Consider the following 19,717-nt stretch of genomic DNA (forward strand, 5'->3'; position numbering starts at 1 on the left):
ATAGTTTTTGCATATGTGATTCATGATCCTTGCTATTTATGCTTAAATTGAAGTAGTATATAACTCATGCACTGTGTATCGAATCACTTTTCTTATTATTATGTTTACACACTGAAAGGCTTTTTAAAGAGGATTTTCTAAAGATGATATGTGAATAAGTGTGTATAGCTTTCTATTATCACTGTTTATATAGTTGTGATGCAATGGTGTAGATCTACTTACTGAGTTATCAGCTCAGTCCACCTTATTTTCATGCATGTAGAGTGAAAGTAATAGCTCCTAAGCTGAAGGCGGAAACCTGTGGGGTGCTTTGGTGGTTGAAGTTTGAGTTGAAGAATCGCCTCTTGAAGCTTTCATAGTAGGTTTTGGTGGTCTTACCACTTGGATGTTCTTTTGTATGTTGTATTTGTGGGCCATTAGTGCCTTAAGAAGGATTGTAAAACTTTTGGGAATCCAGATGTTAATGAATTGGTTATACTTTTGGATATGCCTACGACCTATTGTGCAGACTTTAGCTTTACTTTTTTGTGTTGCTCTTGATTTCCGCAATTTTATGCGATTGAATCACTCCCACCTGAGTGGCATTAGCCACCTCACGTCACGGTCCCACACCTTGTCACCCGCCTGCCCACCCGGTACAGGGCTAGGGGGCGGGGTCGTGACATCATTATATAGTTTTGCAATATCATTCTCTAGTCTCCAAATACTTTTTAAGATGTTTTTCGTATGGAACCATTCTGGTCTCCTTCAAGAAGATACCCTAAGAGATAGTTCTCCCTCCAAGAAAATCTCCACAATAGGTACTCTATATGAACGCAACGCTTACCGTCAACAACAACAGTTGGGACTCTTTCAATATCAACAAAGTAAAAAATCTCGCTTTGAATTCCCTTCTCTCCAAATAGGAGATCAATAGACGTCCCTTTGCTACAAAACTATTCTCTTATGTCAAAGAATTCAAAGGCAGATATGTGATGAATGGCGGAAACTCTCTTCCCTATTGCTCTCCATAACAACAACCTCTCCATTGAACACAACATCAACAACATCATTCCTTGCATTAACAGATATGGGATGCAACATATTTGCCTCCTTGTCCTTACCAAAGATCTTAATCGCGCCTTTAATATTCGTAAAATCCACAGCCATGGCTAGAAGTTCCATGATTGTACATCTCTCACACCTTGCAATATCTCCAATAACATGCATTTGAGGGTTGAAACTAGTAAAACCAGTAGCAGCATCGTCAATATCATCATGACGAAAGACAACCGAAGAAACACCATCAACATCGTCATGATCAACACCAGTATCAGAGCATTCTGAGTCAAGGGGCTTTCTAGCCATGTGGGAATCCCCTTGGCTGGATTCTCCCACAAGAGCCATGTGACGATCACCCATCATCATGGACATGGCTGCAGAATGCCATCTCAGACATGGGCAAGCCTCATGCAACGAGAAAGAGCCAAGCCTGTTCAAACAATGTATCTTTCAAAGGCCACTTGTCAAACCTTTTGGTATTGCATCCAACAACTATGTGGAAAGCTATGCTCTTAAAGAGAGTATTGATTTGGCCATTCAACTTGATTGTTTTTCTCTGCATATCGAAATTGACTGATCCTAACTTGCCAATGTAATTAAAGGCCGATGTAGACCTCCATAAAAGCTTCATACGGTAGCAAAAAATTGCCAACACAAACTTTCAAACTGTATGTGGTCCATTTCCCATTATTATCATGAGGCCAACATGGTGGCGGATACTCTTGTCAAGAAGGCCATATCCTTCTCTGATGCTACAGTTTGGCACTCTAGATTACTGGATTTCGTTTCTCTTTATGCAATTGTCCTATTGTAGGATTGTAACATCATGAGCTGTATTTTTTTTATTTTTATTAATGACAATGGGGAGGGCGTCTATCCCATTGAGTTACCCCAAAAAAAAAAAAAAAGAAAAAGAAAAAAGAAAAAAGCTCACAATGATCCATTTCCTTCAAACGAGAATTGCAAGGAATATGAAATCTCTTCGGAGCCAAGCTCCCTGAACTTAACAAATTCTTCGAATAAAATGTTTATGAAAATAAAAAACAATGTGAGAGATTAAAAATTATCATCTGAACAAGAGTTTAGAACAAACTCTTTTTTGCTCTATGCGAAGGTATTACTACCCCTTGGTGGCGTAGAAACATTGTGCCGGGAAGATGATGGAAAGCTTTGGTGGTCCTTCAAGGGCCTAGGGATGGTGGAAGAGGAGGTGGTTGAAGCTAAGCTGCTTTCACTCCAAGAACGTCTGATGGGGTAAGAGATACTGGCATTGTGATGAGCTGATTTTGAGCAAAAACTGCCCTTGGAATTGTGAAGGGCACAACTGCAGTTTTTGTTGATAAGGTCTTCTCTCAATTCCCATATCGGATTGAGATAAGCACCCCTCGAACACGTACCCGATTAAGCCTTCTAAGCCCGCCATTATGCCGAATGCTAATCCTAAGCTCTGATTTTGCTTGTGAGAGGAAGCTTCGCTGAGAGAGAGAAAGAGACCCTCTCCCTTGTAATCCACAAGTTTGAGAGAGAGAGAGCTATGCTTCAACAGTGATATGAAATTCGAACCAGAGGAGAGAGAGCACCTAGCTTCGGGAACCTGCCGAGCTTCAGGACTCGTGAGAGAGCCTAACTTCAGGAGTGATGCGAAAGTCTGAATGATTGAGAGAGGGTGGGCTTGGAGAGAGAGAGTTCACCTTTGAAATAATGAACCAGGAAGGAGCATATTCCCTTATATATTATGCAGTAGAAAGAGACATATAGAGAGGGTGGGGTCCGAGGCTTTCTTGTAGGGTTCAACATAGGGTCTAGTTGAAAACATTGGTGACAAAAAAGTGCTCAAAACAGGATAAGGTTTCTCATATGAAGAGAGTAGTGTGAGGACAATCTTCTTCCCCATTGCCCCTCAGAAGAGAGAGATCGGGAGTTTGAAACTAAGTGAGGAGGTATTATAGTAGGACTGGCAATGGGCAGGGCTCTAGACCTTTTATGGGCCAGACTGGACGAGAATTTGAACCTCATGGGCGTCATCGAATGAAAAAAGATGTTGGAAGCAGTGCTCGATTGCACGAACTGGCTTGAAAAACCGGTTGTGGGTTGCGTCCCGGAAACCGGCCCACAATGGGCAGGCACCTGCTACGAAAAAAAATGTGTTAAAAAAATTAAAAACTAAAAAATGTCAAGAAAATAATAAATATATGTTTAAAGTAAGATTGAACAAAACACATCTAAATAAAATTAAAAAAATAAATTTTGAAAAATCAATTTGCTCACTGAAGTTATTTTCAAAATAATCCAAAAGAGATGTACAAATGTAAAAATACGTATTTATGTCTAAAATATATTCAAATCGTTGCCAAAATAATAACACACATCAAAAGACATGTTGCAAATAGATTTATTATTTTTCTTGAATCTCTTATAATTATTTTGAAATTTTTTTAAGATCCTAAGTTGGACAACCAATATGGGAATGGTCCGGGCTCGCTACCCTGACGAGTCCCGGCTTCCAAGGGCAAGTCCTAATCCGATTAGTCGAACAGTGGTTGGGAGTTTGAAAGTAATTGAGTATGTATTATCGCAGGATTGATAATTCCATATGATTTTTGGGCCAGCTTGAACCATGTCCCATGTAAATTGGTCCCACTTTGCCTCTTCTTTTTAAACTTGTAGTTTGACTCGTGCTCTATATTCTTCCCTTTTTTTCACTTAAAACCCAAAACCAAGGAAGGTATGAGTAAAATGGGTGAGTCCATGCACTTGTCCTATACGCCACCTGCGGGACGAACGTATTTGACAGGGCGGCCCTTTCAATATAAAGTAAAAAAAGATAATTTTAATCCCACGAGAGTAGGATATCCATTTACTCTTACTTAACAAAAAGATATTATACTCCCATGAGAATAGGATATATCCATTTTAGGGAAGTAACCTCTTCAACTTGTAGATTTACCTCAATAAAAATTTCCTAATTGTGCCCTTTACAGGCCGGAAAAAAATAATATCCAGAGGTTGAATAGATACCATTCAATTTTTACGTAGTGACATCTAAATGTTAACTCAAATTTTATTTTTTTAAAAAAAAACAATTATTTAACAATTTTTTTTAAGTGGTTTCAAAAATTTCAAATTAAAAAATTCCACTTAAGTTGGTCCTCCGAGGGGGTAGAAGTAAACTATGCCCCCTAAGGAGCATAGTAGGCGTTGCTAAACCTAAAAAACCCAACTCACATGTTCCCCAAAACAAGAGAAAAAACCGACTAGTTCTGTGTGAGAGGGAAAGAAACAGTGGCCAACGTTGTTTACTGGTGACCTTTATTATCAAAGCCTTCAACGTGACATCTTTCAAACAATTTCTATAGACCACTGCAATGTCTTCTACAAAGAGATTTTTTATGCACTCTAGTTACAAAACAAACCCGTTATTGACCGACCAAGGTTGAGATGAGCCACTTATAAGTATTAACGTTGGCAAATGAGCAGTTGGATTTCTAACGCATTTGGCATGGTCTCCTCTTTTAGGTAAATTTATGGGTAAAATTTGTTTTATTTATGAAATTTAAAAATAGTTCCATATGTTTCATATTTTTATATTGAAATCCCACTCTATTGTAGCATAAACTGTATTTTTAATTTTTTTTTATTAATATATTGGATTAAGGTCAAATTGGTAAATCCTTCTCATTACACCACATCTACAAAAAATATTTTAAATAAATAAAATTATATATTTTGAGCTGTATTTTGGTTATTTATTATTAGTTACTTATTTTTAAAATATTTTTTATATATGTATGATGTTGAACAACCTAGGCATTCTAAATTTGAGCTTACTTCGATATGTATAAAAATTAAAATTAAGATACAGTCTATATATTTAAAAGTGGACTTGAGTATAAAATATGAAATATGTAAAATAGGACTTTTTGATAAATTTCCCAGTCTTCTAAAGCAACGGCACACTATACCCATACCTAGCCTTGGATTTTAGCATGATCGAGTGAACCTTGAAGCCAGAAAAAGTTAAGTTTTAGTAAAGGGAAAAGTTTATATAGAGCCTAGGTTCTAAACAATCAAATTACAGCCTACCTCAAAAATTTTACTACAAAAGGTTGTTTTAATTTTCAAATATCCTCAAATTGATCATCTCAACATCAAGATGCATGGACTTGAGAAAAAAATGGATTTCAAGTTTTGGAAATAGTGCATCTTATAATGTATTTTTTGACCGTCAATTTTTAAGTTTCAAGTTTTTTTAGATCTGCTCTACACAATTTTTTAAGCTCTAAATGTATAATTAAAGATAAAAATATATTTTAAGGCTAGTCAAAGATTTCAAGAATTGAAATCACATTTCTAGACACTATTTGATGGTGGGCTCTAATTTGATTGTTTAGAGCCTCGGCTCTATACAAACTGCACCCTTTAGCAAATGACGTGAGTGATCCATTGGGTGATCCTAAACCCATGATCACCCAATCGACGAGTTGTGAGTGATGGAGGGGATTATACAATTTAATTAGCAAATTGGATGCCCCTTGGTCCAAAGATACAATGTAATTAATGAACTGTATGTCCCTACCTCTCATTGCTGTCCAACGAACTGATTGGACGGTGATAAATCACATCGTCATCGTTGTGACCATAAGACATGATCCTTACGTATACTATGCTCCAGCAGGAGCATAGTATGCCTCTACTCCCTCGCACAAAACACCTATTTAGAAATATTATTTCAGTTGGGAAACACATAAGTACTACTAAATGATTATTTTAAAAGTAAAAAAATTTGAATTTTGAGTTTTATGCAACTTAGATCTGGTATTTCAAAAATTGGATAGTCTCTATCCAATCGTGAGGCATTTTTTTTAGCATATAGAAAATTGATTTCGAATTGTTTTTAATTGAAATTAGTTTATGGGTTGCACAAATTACATCCACAAAATTTGAGATGTCAAATGTATCCTTAGCATGTGTTATATCTAGGGAGTAAATGAATAGAAAAAATGTACCCCTTTAAAAAATAAAAAAATAGAAAAAATGTACCCCTTTAAAGTTGAGAGAAAATATTCTAAGATAGAAAAATAGAGACATTGAATCCAGAAATCCAAAAGAAAGAAGGTCATGCCGCTCTCACATGTATTGGATTAAATAACCTGATATAAATCCATGAATTTGAATGAAAAATAAAAAATAAACAAAAAAGAAAAAATGTATACCTTTAAAGTTGAGAGAAATAATCTAAGATAGAAAAGTAGAGACATTGAATCCAAAAAACCAAAAGAAAGAAGGATATGCTACTCTCACATGGGTTGGATTATATAACCTAATATAAAATCTCTAAAATATAGGACATCTGTATCACGGTAGTGGGGGTGCTTTTGAAGTCATAAAAATAGGAAAAAAAAAAATTGATCTACATGGCTCATATGGTTTATGGGAAAATCACCATTAAGATTAAACTATCTTATTTATTTATTTATTTATTTTTCATTAGATTTCAAGATTGCTTTATACTTTTAAATAAAATTTTTAACGCTTTCTTATGCTTTAAAAACTTTTTATATCCAAATCTCATATTTTTAATACCTTTAATATTATTCATAATTTTTAATTCACTAAATAAATTATTTATTATTTTCTTTTAAATATAATACGTTTAATATTATTTATAATTTTTAATTCACTAAATAAATTAGTTCGTCTATTCTTTTCAATATATGTATATATATATATATATATATATATATTAAATTTTTTATGTTTATAAATTTTATATATTAATTATTTTGAATTATAATTTTATTAATTTTCATTAATTATACCATTGTAAATTTTATAATAATTAAATATTTCTTATTCTTTATCATGGGTTCCATATTTAAATGTTATCAACTGTGAAACTTTATCATAATTTTTAGGCACACATAAATATTAATAGATCCATCTAGCATCTAGCACCTTGGAGTTAACCATTTGTTTTTAATGTCTACTATTTTTAATTTTTTAATTAATTTTCTATATTTATTATATTTATTAATTACTTTTTATATTTATGCTAAAAGATAAACTAATTTTTAAGACTTAAAATTATTAGAAAAGGAAAAAGTGTATACGAAAGTTTAAAGCATTAAAAATTCAAAATTTAAGAATATAAAGGAACTGAAGTTGGTTTCTAGCTTGAACATATTTTATTTGGGATACTTTATAACTCAAAATTTTAAATTTAGCATTTATCTAGCAAAACGTTGTATTTAATATTTATAAATTATCCATAAAATACAATATTTATAAATTATTCATAAAATACATAATATAGAGTTGGTTTTTTTTTTTTTCCTTTCTAGAATGTACTTAATTTCAAATTCTTGAAAAATTGTCAAAAAAAATACATTTTTAAATTTTAGAAAGCATGGAAATACAAAAAACAAATTTACTATTTAAGAAAATTACAAAAAAAAAAATTCTATTTAATAAAATTTAAATTACTAAATTAGAAAAATAAAAATCTATTATTTAAAGGGTGCGGTTTGCATAGGCTCTAAACAATAAAATTAGAGCCTACCTTCAAATAATGTCGAGAATTGTTGTTTCATTACTGAAAATATTTGTGATGGCCTTAAAATATATTTCCATATTTATTTATAAAGTTCAAAGCTTAAAAAATAGTATAGATCGACAGATCTATGAAAACTTGAAAATCTTGAAAATTGACGGTCAAAAAATGCGTTACAAAATACATTATTTCCAAACCTTGAAATTTATTTTTTTCTCATGTCCATGCATCTTGATGTCGAGATGATCAATTTGAAGATATTTAGGCATCAAAACAACCTCTTCGTTTTTGTGGTAGGCTCAAATTTGATTGTTTAGAGCCTCGGCTCTATATAAACTTTTCCCTTATTTAAAAGTGATCATAAAAAAATTTATTTCTTACAAAAATAGAAATTATTTTTGATAACTTTAGAATTGTTTAAAAAATTGTCCATGCATAAACTTAATAAGTGTAGAAATTCATAATTTGTTTTTTAAAGAAATTTTCTTTTTGTGACGAGTCTTGTATCAAAGAAAATATTATTTCTTTAAAAATTTTAATCTATGGTAAAATTCTTAAAAATAAATATATTATTTAAAAGTGATCATAAAAAATAATTTATTGTTACAAAATAATTTTATTTTGTTACAATTAATTATTTTTTATGATCACTTTAAAATTGTTTAAAAGATTAGCCATACATAAAATTGATAAGCACGTAATTTACTCTTTTTAGCAGTGTGTCTTATATCAAAGAAAATATTATTTATTTAAAATTTTTAATAGATAATAAAAATCTTTAAAATGGTATAATGAAATCATATTTTATGATATAAATAACAAATTTTTATGGTAATAATCCTACGATCATACTAATAATTTTTTATTAAATCCTCAAACACAAAAAAAGAAAATAGAAGAACAATAACATAAAGCATATAACATATAATCATTCCTTTGTAATTATTTTCCTTGTCAATTTCCCACTTATGCTCAAATATCTACAATAAATTGATCATCACTCATTAACCAAAAAACCATAAACCAAAAATACAAAACCCTATAACTAATAAGCAAATAGAACAATAAATTGAACACCACTCATTAACCAAAAACCATAAACCAAAAATACAAAACCCTATTACCAATAAGCAAATAGAGAATCACTCATTAACCAAAAAACCATAAACCAAAATTACAAAACCCTATTACCAATAAGCAAATAGAGAAGTTCTAAACAACTCTATTAACCAAAAATACAAAACCCTATTATCCATAAGCAAATAGAGAAGTTCTAAACAACTCTATTAAGAAAAGGTAAAAGTTTATATAGAGCCGAGGCTCTAAACAATCAAATAAGAGCCTACCTCAAAAATTTCAATAGAAGAGGTTGTTTTGATACCCAAATATCCTCAAATTGATCATCTCGACATCAAAATGTATGGACATCAAAATGTATGGACATGAGAAAAAATGGATTTCAATTTTTGGAAATAATGCATGTTGTAATGTATTTTTGGAAGTTTTCATATTGGAAGTTTTCATAGATCTGTCGATTGCATTATTTTTGAAGCTTTAAATTAGCTTTAAATTTTATAAATGAAAATGAAAATATATTTTAAAGCTATCATAAAGATTTCCAATATTGAAACTCCACTTCTCGACACTATTTGAACGTAGGCTCTAATTTGATTGTTTAGAGGCTAGGCTCTATACAAACTGCACCTTTAATAAAATAAGTAAATAGAGAAGTTCTAAACAACTCTATTAATAATAATAAACAAGAGAATAAGATTAGAGGGAAAAGTAGTAGAGAGAAAAGAGAATTTCTAAACAACTCTATTAATAATAACAAGTAGACAAGTTCTAAACAAAAAATAAGATAAGAGGGAAAAGTAGTAGAGAGAAACATTGCTGTAGAGAAAAGATAGAGAGAACATCATAAGAGAGGGGGAGAGAGATAGGGGGAGAGAAGGAGAGGGAGAGGGAAAAGGAGGGGGTCGTGGAGAGAGAAGACATCAAGAGAGAGGTAGTGAAGAAGAAAGAGAGAGAGAGAAAGGATGTCATGGAAAGAGAGAGAGCGGAATTTGCTTACAGAGATTACTTCTAAAATTTCTCAATCTCTATCGATTGTCAAATCCCTATTCCATAGGTAAGATTTTGTTGGACAAAATAGAATCTCAATATTCAAATTTATAGAAATTTGAATGAAGCTATTGCCAGATATAAATTATACATTATGCTTTTTTCTGTGCATGTTTGATTTTATTTTATAAAAAAATAAAAAGGGGGGGAGGATTGCATGACTCTGCAACTTTCTCTCTCTAATTTCGATCTAACACCCATAGTGCAATTCCTCTTTCTCTCAATAGATCCAAGGGTATCCCAAATGGCAAGTTGATTTTCTTGGCCCTACAAACAAGGGCAAGGTTCCTTATCCAAGCTCTTGTATTTGCAGAGAAGAAACACATGATTATCAGAAAGCTCAACATCAAGTGTCATAATCCACATATACCTGGCTTTGGGGAGTAAATCTTCATCAACCTTCAAAGTAGTGGCGCTCCATCACGCCCTAGAGGAAGAAGAGGGCTTCGGACCTGAGAAGATGGGTTGAAATCCTTGATGTACTTCGAGAGTTTTGAGGGAGAATTAGGGCAAGGGGGCCATGAGAATGCTTCTTGTGATGAATTGCTGGGGGCAAAGTGGGAATATGCGAAACCTCGAAGAGGGACTTGCAGAAATAGTTAGTGACAAGGAGGGCCTTGCAAAAATAGGTACGGAGAAATAAATAGTTATGAAAGAGGAGGGGCTTGCTAAAATAGAAGGGACTTGCAAAAAATAGGTACGGAAAAATAAATAGTTATGGAAGACGAGGGACTAGCGAAAATAGGTATGGAGAAATAAATAGTTCTGGAAGACAAGGGACTTGCGAAAATAGGCATGGAGGAATGGAGAAGATAGGGCTATTTCCTTGGAGCTTTCAATGGAAAGAGATACACATCTCTTGGACGATGCACAGAGAGAGAAGCTATCCGTTTGGACAGAGAGAGAGAGGGGAACACATGGCCTTTGCCGCATACGAGAGAGGTAGATGAGTGGAGAGAGACAAAATTTTGACGGAGAAATATATTCCCGCAAAATTCAACCGAGAGTTGAATTTTTGGGAATCAGATATTTATGGTTTATTTGAATATAAGAAGATTTGATTTGATCCTATCAAGCAAGGTATACAAACTTATATAATTTAAATTATAAATTATTCTATATTATCTAAAAATATTAGGATATTAAGATAATATCAACACTAAGTCTCCCTCTCATCTTTCTCTTAAAATATTTCAATTTCTATATTATCTCAAGTCCCCTTGATTTTCGATTTGCTTCTCTTGATTTTCTCTAGGATAATGTTAGATACTTTTATGAATCTCTCCTATTATTCTATTTTTAAGAGTTTCTCTTACTATTCCATTTTCTCTAAGATAATGTTAGATACTTTTATGAGTCGCTCCTACTATTCCACTTGTAAGAGTCTCTCCTACTATTCCATACATAAGTCTCTCACATCTTTCTCTTAAACTATCTAAATTTTCATATCATCTCAAATCATCTAAATTTTCATATTATCTCAAATCCCTTGATTTTCTCTATTTATTATGTGATTTGCTTTGCTTAAAAAATGGCAAGATAATCCAATTCAACCCTCTCTCTCTAAAGGATGAGTACAAAATATCTCTTTCTCTCTCCTCCCCAAAAGATGGGGAATATGATTTACACAATAGAGCCACTTAATCTATGATCTCTATAGCATTAGGCTCCCTTCTTATTTTTGTGACATATGTCTACTCCTAAACTCGTGCTTATTTTTGTGACGTGTGTCCACTCTTTAACTCCTACAAAATAATGTACTGCTTATTTTTGTGACATGTGTCCGCTCTTTAACTCCTGCATTTTTGTGACATGTGTCCGCTCCTTAACTCCTGCATAATAATGTAGTATAGATAATTGATTATTAATGGTTGATTAAAGAAGATTATATTGAAATTTTATTTTTTAATGGTAATTATGAAGTAAAATCAAGGTTTAAAAATTTGGCGATATGGATTGGATTCACCCAATCCAAATCGAGAATTGTCGACAGTGTCTTGGATCCCTCAATATATTGGGATCTGACCAGGCTCCCCTTGAACTGGGGGGATCTCTCAATATATTGGGATCCAACCGGGTTCCTCCCGAACCGAGTGGATCTTTGACAGAACCAACCAATTATGTTTCAAACTAGTTTGAATGTTGAAAAGTACATTTTTGGAATTTTTGTTCTTCCATAGGCACTTCATATATTAGTTAAAACAAGGCCAATAGCCCCCATATACAACTCACCCACACCGTATTTTTGAAAAGCTGTAACATGGACCAGCAGCATACACCTCACCCAAACCGTGTTTTTGGAAAAGCCATCACGCTACTTTGTGTGGAATGCTTGTGTGAGCATAAAGCTTTTTTTCATGTTAAATCCTCGATCTGGGACAATTTGGTAGCAATTGTGAGAAGATGTTGTTTCTATTATCTTGTAAATTTGATTTACAAAGGCGGATTTATACATGAATATATATATATATATATATATATATATATATATATATATATAGTTTTCATAACTGTTCACAGGTATAGAATTTCTATAACTGTTCACGGTTTTTATAACTATCACACTCCTTTTCAAACTTGAGATGATTTGACACAAAACAGCTCGAGTTTGAACAATAAGTGGTATAAAACAACCGAGTTCGATCTTCAGGTCTTTAGGTGTAAGGTGTGACTATTAGGAGTAGTTGTCTTTATGTTCAGATTACTTGAACAACATACTCAGATTGTTTGAACAACAAGCACAGATTGCAGTGGCAGATCAACAAGTCTTAAGAACAACAGACGACCTCAGTAACAACAGACATCCTCAGTAACAACAGACGGCCTCAGGAACAAATGGGATCGAGTAACAAAAACTCGATCAACAATAGACAAATAGGCCTTCGGAACAACCGGTATTGAGTAACAAAAACTCGATCATCACACGGGATCAAGTAATGAAAAACTCGATCATCACACAGGATGGAGTAACAGAAAACTGCACCATACAATAAGCTTGAGTAACGAAAAACTCAATCATCAAACATGATCACGTAGTAGAAAACTTGATCATCAACGTTAGAGAGAACAGTAAGATCCAAAACAGATCAAAGAGTCGAAACACGACTCGACAACGAGACGGATTAGAGAGTCGAAACAATATAGAAATATGGATTAAGCATAATCGGGTGATGCAAAATAATGGTGCGATTTATCAAAATGGTGAAAGGCCGTGCAAAATCAATGGTTGGCAAACTTTGAAAGATGGTACAATGATATGGAAAGACACAATTCAACTCAATGGAAACGTAGTTATTTCCATTGAGCATGATGGGCTAAAGGATTCGGAGTTTTCCATTTGAACAGGCAAGAATTAAAAACTTTAATTTGTAGGATCAAAGAAATAGAATGGTCCACAAATGCACATTGGACCACAAGGCCAACCAACTTCTTCTTTTTTTTTGTTGAATTTGTAGAGAGAAGTTTTGGGTTAGCTTTTAATTTGTGAAACGATGCCCTACGATTCAAAAACTTCAGAGAGAGAATCGGGGAACCAACGAAAGGGAATTCGTGGTAGGATGAGAGAGGTTATGCAACTGCATTGAAGCCTGTAAAAGTTAGAGAGAAAGAAAGACAGATGGAGGGTTTAAGAGGATAATGTATGAATTAGGGGTTTTGGGAACCCGCATTTGGGTTAGAGTTTCATCAGATCCAGTGGAGGCCTTTTGCGGCCTCGCATATTAGCAGAGAGTGAGAGGAAGGGAAATAGAGAGAGTGAGGAAGGAAAGTAGAGAAATAAATAAGAGGAGGTCTTGTACGGAACTGCACACAGTAAATGTGGCTCCCCATCATCTGAAAGCACCATGGAAGCATGTGGAACTTCATCAGCTTGATCCCCATCAACCTAACCTCTCTTTCTCTTCTTTCTCTCTCTAAAAGCTAGGAAATTGAGAGATGGGGCATTTCTAATGAAAAAAACATCGATTGCAGAGAAAACCCAATTGCTAGATTCATGCGATGGGGCATTTCTAATGAAAAAAACATCGATTGCAGAGAAAACCCAATTGCTAGATTCAGGCAATGAAAGAATCAACTCCCCAACTTTTTCGTAGGGTTCAAGCCTAGAGAGAGAAAACAGATCACACAAATTCTAGAGAGAGACTCAAACAGGGGAGAGGAGGGGATGAAATAAACGTGATCCTGATCTGATAATCCACCGATGAAAGTTGGGCACCTGTGACCAAGACGACCTGGGCGTTGGCACGACAGGTTTCGCAGGATCGTCCGAGCTGCTTCTCCCACATAGGGCCGCCCCATGAGACGGCAGCGGTGGTGGTGCCACGCGAATGGCTCTGCGGGACGTTGATGAGGTTTTAAGGCAGGCGAAGGAGGCGGTGAAGGCCAGCAGCAAGAGGGACCAGAACACGAGGGTTGCCCAGGAAGAGAGCCATCGGTTGATCTGACGGCTGAGATTGCAGTGACTCCGATCAATCTTCAGGGGAGGAAAACATGAAACAGAGGTTGAGGCAAATAGGGGAAAAGTGGAAAATCAGTCAAATCCCTAACTGAGAGAGATAACAGAGCAGTTCAGTTAGAGAGAGATGTAGTGACAAATTTTCTGAACGAATATAAGCCAACAACAAGGTCCTACCTCATATATGAGGTTGGTGAAATCAGATTTGAGCCAAATAATCTATGGCTCTGATACCATCCGAGAAGATATTATTTCTATTATTTTGTAAACTTGATTTGCCATAGCTGATTTATACATGAATATACAAGTTCTATAACTTTTCACACTTGCACAGTTTCTATAACTGTTCACAACAATAACTTGGCACTCTTTGCTCTCTATTTCTCTTTCAAACTATGTAGAAAATTAAGTTATGGTATGATATGGTTTAGTTGGTGCTCTCTTTCTCCCCCACCCACCTTGGTGTCTCTCTCCACAAATAATCAATTCTACTAAAATTCTTTTTCGGTTTCAGACAGTTTTCGTGATCGACCAATATTCAAAAGAAAAAATTTTCAAATATATATATATATATAATCTCAAAAATAAATAATTTGGTAATACTTTTTTAATATTCTTTACATTATGATATAGTTTTGATCATTAATACTCACTTTTATATTTTCCTGTCCTTTTCAAAAAAATTTAAACATACTCCTAGACACCTTTAAAATCTATTTTCTTCATTAATTTTTAACTTCATTTGAATGTGTTTTGTTTTAATCATTTTTTATATACTTTTCATATTTTAGTAGATTTTTTTTGTATCATTTTAATTTTTTTCAACAATTTTTTTATCGCCCGAGACTTGCCAAAGAGCCCCTAAAAGCGATCAAGGGATAGAAGAGAAGAGAGAGAATGAAAGAGATGAAATCCCTCACAGCTTGAACACTGTGTGACTCAATAGTTAGAGTAGCATAAGGGTTAGAACTCTAAGAAAAACTACCTCAAGATAACCCCAACCTGAGTGATAGAGTACAAGAGAATCAGTGTATCTTACGACTTAACTACACTGTATGAGCTGATGATTAGAGTAGCAGTCTAAGAGTTGGAAACCCTAAGGCACAATCTCAGAAGGACCATGAATTGAGTGCTTAAGAGTGAAAGAAACAATGAGTAGTAGAGAGAATGATAAAACAAAACAAGATGAATGGAAGTATGAATTGAAGAGAGAATGTAGAGTTTAAAGGAGTGAAGAGGTGATGGACCAGCCTATGATGCAGGTTTGGGATCTTGTGGTGCGAGAGAGGGTGAGAGAAGATGTGAGAAAAAAGATAGAGGGACATACCTGTCTATGGTGCAAGTCCAGGCTCTACGGGGAGCTTGAGATAAGAGAGGATGAGCGTTAGAGTAGGGGAGGTGGACCTGCCTATAGTGCAGGTCCAGGCTCTGAGAGGGAATGAGGAGACTGAGAGAGGAAGAGAGAGGGTAAAGAGATCGACGGACGTGCCTTATTTGCAGGTCCGGGGTGAGAGGGGGAGAGAGTAGGCAAAAGAGAAGGGGAGAGAGAGAGGGGCGGACTCGCATATGTTGCGAGTTCGGGACTCTGGGCGAGAGAGAGGAGAGAAAGGAAAGAGAGAGATAAGGAAAATGAAGAGAGAGTGAAAAAGAGGGAGAGAGAAAAGGAGAGGGATCAGACCCACCTCAGGTCCAAGCAAAGAGGGAGAGAGAGAGAGGGAGAGAGAAAAAGAGAGGGCTCGGACCACACTGAGTTCGTGCAGAGAGAGAGAGAGGAAGAGAGAGAAAGAGAAAGAAAGAGAGAAAGAAGAGAGAGAAAGAGAAAAAAAGAAAGAGAGAGACGAGAGAAGATAGAAAAAGACAGAGGGAGAAAGAAGAGAGAGAGAAGGGAGAGGAGAGAGAGTAGATCTAGAATGGGCTTGAGCCTCGATGGACCTTCATTGGTCCCTTTGCATGCACTTGAGATAGAGGTCTTGGTCTTTGTGGGTCAAGACTAGGGTCTAAGATTTAGGTTGGATTGGGTTAAGATGTGGTGTGTGGATTAGGTTGGTATGCGTGGAAGGTTTAATGTGTATAAGTACTATGGTGTATTAGTGTAGCTAAGGTGTATGAAGTACTATGGTGTGTGGAGTAGGATATGGTGCAAAAAAGCTAAGGTAAGATGTAAGGTGTATGAGAGTTAGAGTGTAGGGCATATGACTAGGAGTTGGGAATCCTAAAGGAGTTGAAATTTTGGGGTTCCAGGGAGTGAAGGATTCCTATAGGTATTTTCTCTCTCTAGGAAATGTTTCTCTCTCCTCTCACCTTGAGTCTTGAATTTGGAATCAAAGCAAAAAAGCAAGCCTAAGCTCTCAAGCCCTTCTCATTAATTTCCAAAATTCTCAAGAATTTTTTTCGACGTTCTGGATCCAAAGGCAGTAGTCTGATACTCTTTTGATAAGAACTGGATTTGAAAACTGAGCTTCGTCTTGATCAACACAAAACTTGTCAGAATGCGATAAAACTTTGTATAAGTTTCCTTAGGGTATCTAAAACTACCCTCTCATGCAATTTGAGGCCATTATGACACTTCTTCAGAGGTCATCAAATATTAGGCTTATTGCTATAGTGTTCACATGGTTTGGCGGTATCTTAGGCACTAGTCGGGCCTAATTTTTTCTCGTGCGTACGACGAGAGAAGTCCTCTCTCAAACAACTGCGGAGGGTCCACGTGCGCTGCACATTTTTATGAGTTTGCGCACGTGTACTCTCCTATGCGTGGATAGGAACCAACAAAAATAGAGATTTTGCTATGGGGGTGCGTTTTAGACGCTTACCTCATCATTTGGGGTTTGGGGCACACCCGAGTGGTTCGCCCTCTTAGAACAATTACGAAGCCCTTCGACTGTCTGCCAGCGCAGTTTGGACACAGACTCTCTTCAGGCTTTTAACACCTCGCTTCGTTCTCTCACGTTGGAAATTGCAATGTGGATTCGATTGTAATCCTCTATAGCGACTCCCTCGAACGGGGGCTGACTGACAAAAAGAAGGGATAAGGGAGAAAGGTGACGAGACTCCCCCTAACCGCGCAAACGCTATGCGCTCGAGTGATCAGGGCAACCAGAGACTCTCTTGATTATCGTCTCAGGAAGACTCCTCCCGAGTGACTGAGGGAGAGAGAGAGTATGCGTCTCTCACAACTCCACTCCACTGTAAGAAGAGGAAGTTAGAGTGATGGTCTGAGGGTTGGAACCCTTGGGCTAACTCTGAATGGTATTCAATCGCGCGTATGTCAAATAGCAAGATGCTATCTGATGTTGCAGGTTTGCTACGTTTACGTTAGAGATGAAAGGGGGAAAAAGATGGGACCACGCGTCTTTTTCGTGGGCACGCGTTACTGCACGGGACAAGCAACGAGTGAAGAGAGAGAAGAAAGAAAGAAGAGAAAGAGAGAGCAAATGAAATCGCGTGACTAGGGTGGGCTAGGGTTAGTTTCTCTCTTTGAGAAATTTTTCTCTCTCTTCAGTGTTGGATCCAAGGGTTAGAAGCAAAAGACAAGTGGAAACGAGCTTAATGCCTCTATTTCGTTAATGAATGATCCAGCCATTTTAAAATTGAACTATGCTTGTTTATATAGAAGACTCACCGAACAGGGGTGGATGCTCAAAACTAAGCTTAATAACATTTAAAAGAAATTATAATAAAATCCCGAATTTAGGAATAATGACCAAACTGTTCCTTAAAACTTTTGTAAAAAATTTTGTGCTAATGATGAAACCATCCCTCTTTGAGGGGCCTTTCTCCATTGCCAGATCTTGGAAGCTTTTTCGAATGCTTGTGGAGATGATTGAGATGATCGATCATCGTAGTCTTGCTGCCTATTTGATTATGAAGAGTATGATGTCTTTTAATCGTCTTGAGGTGGACTTTTTCCTGAGAGGCAGAAATCTGGCTAGATTGTGAACTTTTGGCTGTCAATGCAACGCAATCCATGGTGTTTCGAGTCTTTATTTTGATTACAAATTAAAGAGGAGACTTCCACAGTCGTTTTGCACCAACTTTTATCCATTTTGGTTCTTGCTTGAAGTACTTTTTGAATTTGGGAGATCAGCAGAAAATGGGATTCCGACGACCGGGCGATCTTGCTTTCTTCAACTTTGGAATTTTACGATTTATTCGACCTTAGATTGAGTGTAACAGTTATACCAGCTTGTAGCCCTTCGTGATATGGTCTCATTGGACCTGTCTTTACGATAATCCGAAGTACAGATCTCGAGTTTATTGCTTCATGAAGTTTGAGATGTCTTTTCTTCAAAAACCTCCTATTTCCATGGTTTCGTGTTCATCTTCTCTATAGAAAAATGTTTGATTATGGGGCATCTCACGATGTGTGCCATATGTCAAAATGACCGTGTCGTCGAGACCTAGCTTGTGTCCAATTTTGAGCTTGCTCTGACTCCAAACAAGCGACATATGGGTGTTTACAGGTCATCCCGCGATGTGAAGATGACAACCTCCATGATTGGGGATTGGTTCAGTGAGGCCACGCTGCAATAGTATAAGATCTACTCGTTCGACATAATTTGGACTTAGAATGTTCCTCGGAGCTCCTATTGAGCCCAAATTCGGTCCCTGGGGGTTTTTCGTTGTTCAAGATGCAACGACAGTAGTCCGGTACTGTTTTGAAGCCCCTAGCATAGGGATGTAGTTGTAAGGTCTCTTTTTGACATGATAGTATTTTTTCCAAGGTATCCTAGTGTTAGGCTTATTGTGTAGTGTTCCCTTGGTCTGATGGTGTCGTGGTTACCAACAAGACTAAGTCGTCATTGGCTCTCTCCTTATTTGCACCAGGGATGTAGTACTTAAAATATGACGTATAACAACTTGCCCCGACGGATGTTGCGCTTCGAGAGAAGCGACAAGTGCAACATTCAGAATGTGATTTTGTTCTCGAAGTTCATTTTTTGAAAGCTTACTAAGACATGTTTATTGCCTCTCAACAAAAATATTTTCTTCTCGAACACCTGCATCAACACAATCCTTGAGGGTGAGATCATGCTAAGCTTCCTTCTAAAGAGGAAGATCGAAGTGGATTCCAGAGATTGGGGGCTTTTTGCTTAAGAGCCTCATTCCTAATGGTATTGGAATCCTTTTTCTTTTCTGGGAGAGCGCACTGATAGGCTGCCTCATAAAGCGCTTATCCATGTCATCAATGCCTCATAAAGGACCAGCTAGTGGGTCCTCTTGGTGGGCGGTGCCCCAATCTAGCTGGTTGGGGTTCTTTGGCTCTGGGGCCAAAATTTTTGTTTTTTGGCTCTTGGACTGGGGAGTTCTGTTATGGCACTGGGGCCGGAATTTTTTTTTGTTTTGGCACTGGGGCGGGAATTTTTGTTTTGCACTAGGGTTGGAATTTTTTTTTTGTTTTGGAACTAGGGTCAGAATTTTGTTTTGGCATAAGGGCCGGATTTTTGTTTTGGCACTAGGGCTGGAAATTTGTTTTGGCACTGGGGCCAGGATTTATGTTTTGGCACTAGGGCCAAATTTTGTTTTTTGCACTGGGGCTGGGATTTTTG

At 36.1% G+C, this 19,717-nt stretch overlaps 1 protein-coding gene across 1 annotated transcript; it reads right to left on the bottom strand.

Annotated features, from left to right (window-relative positions):
- Positions 1–858: 858 nt before the first annotated feature.
- Positions 859–12,176, bottom strand: LOC148779513 (uncharacterized). The gene is made up of 2 exons (XM_088854183.1): positions 10,086–12,176; positions 859–3,168 (listed from the first exon to the last, which is right to left on the bottom strand). Exon 2 carries the CDS (start codon positions 1,411–1,413, stop codon positions 958–960), a length of 456 nt encoding a protein of 151 aa, XP_088710309.1. The 5' UTR covers positions 1,414–3,168; positions 10,086–12,176; the 3' UTR covers positions 859–957.
- Positions 12,177–19,717: the final 7,541 nt, after the last annotated feature.

Source organism: Amborella trichopoda, chromosome 12, assembly GCF_054954075.1.
Source record: "Amborella trichopoda isolate Santa Cruz 75 chromosome 12, AtrichopodaSantaCruz75HAP2 v2.0, whole genome shotgun sequence".
NCBI lineage: Eukaryota > Viridiplantae > Streptophyta > Magnoliopsida > Amborellales > Amborellaceae > Amborella > Amborella trichopoda.

Excerpts from the sequence above, each read along its gene's own strand:
- LOC148779513 (XM_088854183.1), bottom strand. The coding sequence starts at position 1,413 with ATGTCCATGATGATGGGTGATCGTCACATGGCTCTTGTGGGAGAATCC.